Source organism: Macaca nemestrina, chromosome 18 (genome assembly GCF_043159975.1).
Source record: "Macaca nemestrina isolate mMacNem1 chromosome 18, mMacNem.hap1, whole genome shotgun sequence".
Taxonomy (NCBI): domain Eukaryota; kingdom Metazoa; phylum Chordata; class Mammalia; order Primates; family Cercopithecidae; genus Macaca; species Macaca nemestrina.
The window spans coordinates 44,879,825-44,885,246 of record NC_092142.1 but is presented as its reverse complement, the minus strand read 5'-3'; the positions used below and the strand labels follow the sequence as shown (position 1 = coordinate 44,885,246).

Here is a 5,422-nt window from a genome sequence, read left to right as displayed (position 1 = left end):
AAACAAACAAACAAAAATACCATAACTGACGGGGAAGTATATTGCTTAGAAAGTTAATGAGAATGAGACGAAAGATGCCCTTATGTCAAAACAAGAGAAAGAAATACAGGCTACTCAGAAATTATTTCCATTGGTGGAGAGCCTCTCAAACCATGTTTAAAAGTCTGGCTCCCTCCTTCACACTGGGAACTCTCATTTGTGTCAATTGCTTCATTCACTTCCACCTACCTAGGTGTTTGGCTGCTGTCTCCTGTCTCTTCACATTCCAGGACTCTTTTCCTTGCTCCAGACAGGTAATCAATTCTGACTTGGAAACAGCAAAACCTGTTTTATTAGAAAAAAAAAAAAAAATAACATGACTCTTGCTAGAACAGTCCAATTACCAATCTAGTAATGTTCTCAGTAGAGAAGAGTGAACATTATAGAAGATTCTAGAAAATTAATCCCAATATACTCTTTCCTAATAGAAACTTTAGACTATTTAGAAAGTATTTTCAATTTGTGGGTTCTTAGCTCTACTACTCAGTAATACCTAATGACAAACTTGTGGTGAAAATCTGATTTTAAGGTTGTGGCAAACAATATTTTAGGCCACTAAATTTCTGATATTACCACTAATTTACACTGAAGTATACAGATAAGCTCAAAAAAGAGAAAGATTATCATTAAGACGAAACATCTTGAAAATTTTATTTTCTATCTCAACAGATACCTGTTTTCTTTTTTTTTTTCTTTTGTGAAGTAGGATTCTGAAACTTATTCATGCAAAGCAGAAACTCCCAGAAAACAGAAGAAAATAAATTACTAAGTGTGGAATGTGAATTCTATATTTAAGTTATTCTCACCAAGAACAACAGGTTTCTGTAGTTCTCTAACATCACATTCCTATACAAATGTTGCTGAGCAGAATGAAGGCATTCCCACTCTTCTGGACAGAATTCTATGGCCACAGCCCTGAATGTCAACACTCCCTGAAAAATGTAACATATCTAGCAAGTGGTGATAGGAAGAATTCATGATTTTACATCAGGTAAACTGAGAGCAAAGAGAACTGGTTCTGTGACTGACTGGAGTTATCCAATAAAATGCTTTCTTTCCTTGCATTTTTATTTTCTTTATTTTGACAGAACTTCATTCTTGTTGCCAGGGCTGGAGTGCAATGGCATGATCTCAGCTCACTGCAACCTCCGCCTCCTCGGTTAAAATGATTCTCCTGCCTCAGCCTCCCAAGTAGCTGGGATTACAGGCATGTGACACCATGCCCAGCTAATTTTGTAGTTTTAGTAGAGATGGGGTTTTACTATGTTGGTCAGGCTGGTCTCGAACTTCTGAACTCAGGTGATCCACCCAACTCGGCCTCCCAAAGTGCTGGGATTACAGGTGTGATCCACTGCGCCCAGCCCAATAAGATACTTTCTAGCACAGAACTATTCTCTAATGTACTCTTTAGCTCTGATAAAAGAAGATGGCATATGATCCACAAAACCAGTGTATATGCAATACTTTTATTGATAATACAGTATAAAATGAAAGATATTGGAGGGGTTCAGTTAACATGGTGGGAAAAATTGTAAAATTAACACAAACCATCTTGGAAGGCCTGGGGGTTTGCATTAAGCATTTGGCTGAAGGCAGCCAGATTCTCTTTCAGGAGCCAGAGCGCTTAGGGCACAGATACATAGGAATGTAGAGTAGTTTATCTAAATTGCTTGTTTACTCACGTGGTTCTAAAACTAACCCTTGATCATTTGCAGCCAGGATGGTGCTCTGGGTGGGAGCAGGGGGATACTACCAGGTGGATTACCCTCTAATGGTGTTGACTTAAAGTCTTTGTCATTTAATGTGTTCTGAATAAATGTCTGGAAGCCAGTGAGTCAGGGCTGAGATTGCAACTCGTTACAGTACACTAATTGAAATCTGTAAGCAGCCCGGACTCTCAGCTGGACTGACAAGCATAATATCTGTGTCAGTATATGTCATTCATCTATCGTTGAGTCAGGGTCTGCAGGGCAGACCCCTGCAGGACACCAATACAGACATGCACATTTTTAAATGCTGTTTTTATATAACACAAGATAAATTGTCTATAGTCAATAAATGAAAACTTCATGGTTAGTTAGAACCATACTTCTCAAATCTTATAGTGTACAACAATGAACAGGAGCTCTTGTTAAAAGTAGACTTTGACTATGGAGATTCAGAATGAAGCTTTAGTTTCTGAATTTCTAACAAGTTTTCCAGTGGTGTCACTGCTTCTGGCCCAAGGAGAATATTTTGTCAAAAATCTAATAAGTGGCATAGCCTAGGTTTTCAGTTTATTTGACCAGTATGAAAAGATGAACATTTTTATTCTTTATAGCAAGCTATATGCCACGAGAATCTAAGAAGAAAGAAGAGCTATCAGATTAAATTTGGCTTAATCTTTTTTTTTGCACATTAGTTGATAAATCTCTTCAACGTACCTATTAATAATAAAAAGAAAAATAATTAACTAGAGTGGAAAAAATATGTCAGAGAGCATATTTACCAATTAAATAAAATTAACATCAACTATAATAAAATAAATTTGTGTCAGGTGCTGATGCACACAGGAGGATACAACACTACTTGTGCTGTTATTAATCCAAAAAGGTTCAACTTAATCTGAATCTAGTCAGAAAGAAACATCAGTTTTAAGCAAAGTTTAAGCTACAAATATCTCCCATGTTCTGTAATCTCTAATATATAAATAAACGTATAAGTAAGTTTATTTTTAGCATGCTAGAAGGGCAGCCTCTTGTAGTTATTTTATTTATGTATTTATTTTGAGACAGTCGCATTCTGTCACCCAGGCTGGAGTGCAATGGCACAATCTCAGCCCACTGCAGCCTCTGCCTCCCAGGTTCAAAAGATTCTCAGCCTCCTGAGTAGCTGGGATTACAGGTGCCCATGATGCCCAGCTAATTTTTGTATTTTTGTATTTTGCAGAGATGGGGTTTCACCATGTTGGCCAGGTTGGCCTTGAACTCTTGACCTCAGGTGATCCACCCACCTCGGCCTCTGAAAGTACTGGGATTACAGGTGTGAGCCACCAAGCCTGGCCTCTAATTATTTCTTATTCGGTACTTTCTGAGTTTCCCTAGGCTATAAAGGCCATTCTCATTAAATGTACATTTTTTATAATTTGGTTTGCATAGAGTTAATGGAAGCTAACAGTACACTGTCTCCTTCCTCACTGATATCCAAGGGCCTGATCCCATCTCTAACAGGGATCTTGGGCATTCACAACACCCCATGTTCAACAGCCTCAAAAGGAACATTTGTAATGTTGCAGGTCATAAATTCATGGTGACAACTTTTCTTGGCTTATTAGAAGGTGGGATGTACACAATGAAGAGAAGGTTCTAATATATAAAAAAGAAGTATTTCTCAGAGTCCCTTGACTAAGAAAAAAAGATAGAAAAATGGTTAAACTAATTAGGCACAAATATCACAAGTGGATATGTAAACATTTTCAAGTTCTACACACATGAAATTTCAGAAGGAAAAGTGGACACAGTCCCTGACCTGAGACACAGAATAAGCTAATTCTTCATTTTTCTCCTTCTGTGTGATCCCTTGCCACGTGTGATAATCTGTACAAATTACACCCACATCTTGAAAATATGCCTTTGAAGCATCAGCAAAACTCCTTCCCCTGTATCACCAAATCCACATGCAGAAGGACCTAGAATTGCAGATAAAGTCTATCCTTTTCTGTCCTTTATCACAGGAATGGTTCAGAAACTATAAACTCATATAAAAACCAAAATGTGAGCTTCCCCTTTCCAACACTCAGGTGTCCTCCTCTGCCAAAGATACCAGCAATTTCTGCCACAGCAATAGGAATATGGACCACCCATATTTGCCCATGCCAAAACCAAGCAGAGCAGTCCCTATGATCTTCATTTGGAACTAAAGCTAAACTCGCCTCTTGTGAATGTATCTGGAAGCACTCATGGTTGACCCTGGGCTCACCTTAGCCTCACATGTGGCACTTAATTAAAACAACATGGCTGCAGAGGGGAAGTGGAGCAAGATGACTAAAAAGAACCCTCTAACAATTATCTCCCTGATGGAACACCAAATTGAATGAGTATCCAAATAAGCATCTTTATAAGAACCAAAACTCTGGAGAGTGATCACAGCACCTGGCTTTAAAATCACATGAAAGAAAGAGGAACTGAACATAGGAAAAAAGAAAGCCTTGGATTCCCAAAAGCATCCTCCTTTATTCCCCAGCAAATCAGCTTGGCAAGAAGAGCAACCCTGTGTGCTTACAGAAGGGAGAATGCAATGATGAGACTCTGCAGTAAAACTCAGTGCTGACTGTCATAGCAGAAAGCAACATGGGGCAGAGTTCAGGCTGTGCCCATAGAGAAAACACTCAGAATAGCCCTAGTCAAAAAGTAATTGTCCATTTTAGCGGTCAAAAACTGAGTTTCAGGGAGTCCCACCACCATGGGCTAAAGCACTCTGGGGTCCCGAATAAACTTGAAACACAGGCTAAGTTACAGGGACTGCAATTTCTGGGCAAATGCCGGTGCTTTACTAGGCTCAGAGTCAGACAACTTGAAGTGCGTGTGACCTTGTAAGATATCCACAGGGATGGCCAAGGAAGAGCTTGCATCACCCTTACCCCAGACACAGGCAGTGCAGCTCAAAGATCTGAAAGAAACTTTTTCCTTCTACTTGAGAAGGGAGAAAGGACAGTAAAAAAGACACTCTGTTACAACTTGGATACCATCTAATCCACAGTAGAATATGGCACCAGGAAAAGTCCTGAGGCCCCCATTCAGGACATAGCTCCTGGATGACAATTCTAGACACATCCTGAGCCAGAAGAGAACACATTACCTTGAAGGGAAGAACCCAGTTCTGGCAAGATTAGTCACCTGCTGACTGCAGAGCCCTTGGGCCTTGAATAAACATCAACAGTGACCAGGTAGTACTTACTGGAGGCCTTGAGTGAGACCCAGTGGTGTGCAGAATTCAGGTATGGCCCAGTGCAATCCAAGCTGTGGCAGCCATGTGGAGACACCTCTGCTTGAGGAAAGGAGAGAGAAGAGTAAAGGGGACTTTGTTTTGAAGTTTGGTTACCTGCTCAGCAGTAGAGGGGTAGAGTAGTAAGTGGCTCCTGAAGTCTCTGATTTTAGGCCTTGGCCCCTGGATGGCATTTCTGGAAGCACCATGGGGCAGATGGAAGCTCACTACCCTGAAGCAAAAGATGCAGGCCTGGCAGAGTTCATCACAGCTGACAGAAGAGCCCTTGGGTCTCCAGTGAATATCAGGAGTAGCCTGGCTGTACTTGCTGTGGGCTTTGGGTGACGGTGGCCACAGAGAGTGGCACCATATGCTTGAGAAAACGAAGAAGAGAAAGGATGTTGTCTCATGGCTTCAATGC

General features: G+C 40.5%; 1 protein-coding gene across 1 annotated transcript; it reads right to left on the bottom strand.

Annotated features, from left to right (window-relative positions):
• Positions 1 to 214: 214 nt before the first annotated feature.
• On the bottom strand, positions 215 to 5,210 carry LOC105464209 (zinc finger protein 679-like). Its single transcript, XM_071083693.1, has 5 exons — positions 5,119 to 5,210; positions 3,547 to 3,676; positions 856 to 971; positions 533 to 543; positions 215 to 324 (listed from the first exon to the last, which is right to left on the bottom strand). Exons 1-5 carry the CDS (start codon positions 5,208 to 5,210, stop codon positions 215 to 217), a joined length of 459 nt encoding a protein of 152 aa, XP_070939794.1.
• Between the last annotated feature and the right edge of the window lie 212 nt (positions 5,211 to 5,422).

What these genes read in the sequence shown, in the direction of transcription:
- LOC105464209 (XM_071083693.1), bottom strand. Translation starts at nt 5,210, where the DNA reads ATGGTGCTTCCAGAAATGCCATCCAGGGGCCAAGGCCTAAAATCAGAG. An exon ending in ACCCCTCTACTGCTGAGCAG is followed by an intron (nt 3,677 to 5,118) that starts GTAACCAAACTT and finishes TTGGTGATACAG; the next exon opens with GGGAAGGAGTTTTGCTGATG. An exon ending in TAGCTTATTCTGTGTCTCAG is followed by an intron (nt 972 to 3,546) that starts GTCAGGGACTGT and finishes TACATTTTTCAG; the next exon opens with GGAGTGTTGACATTCAGGGC.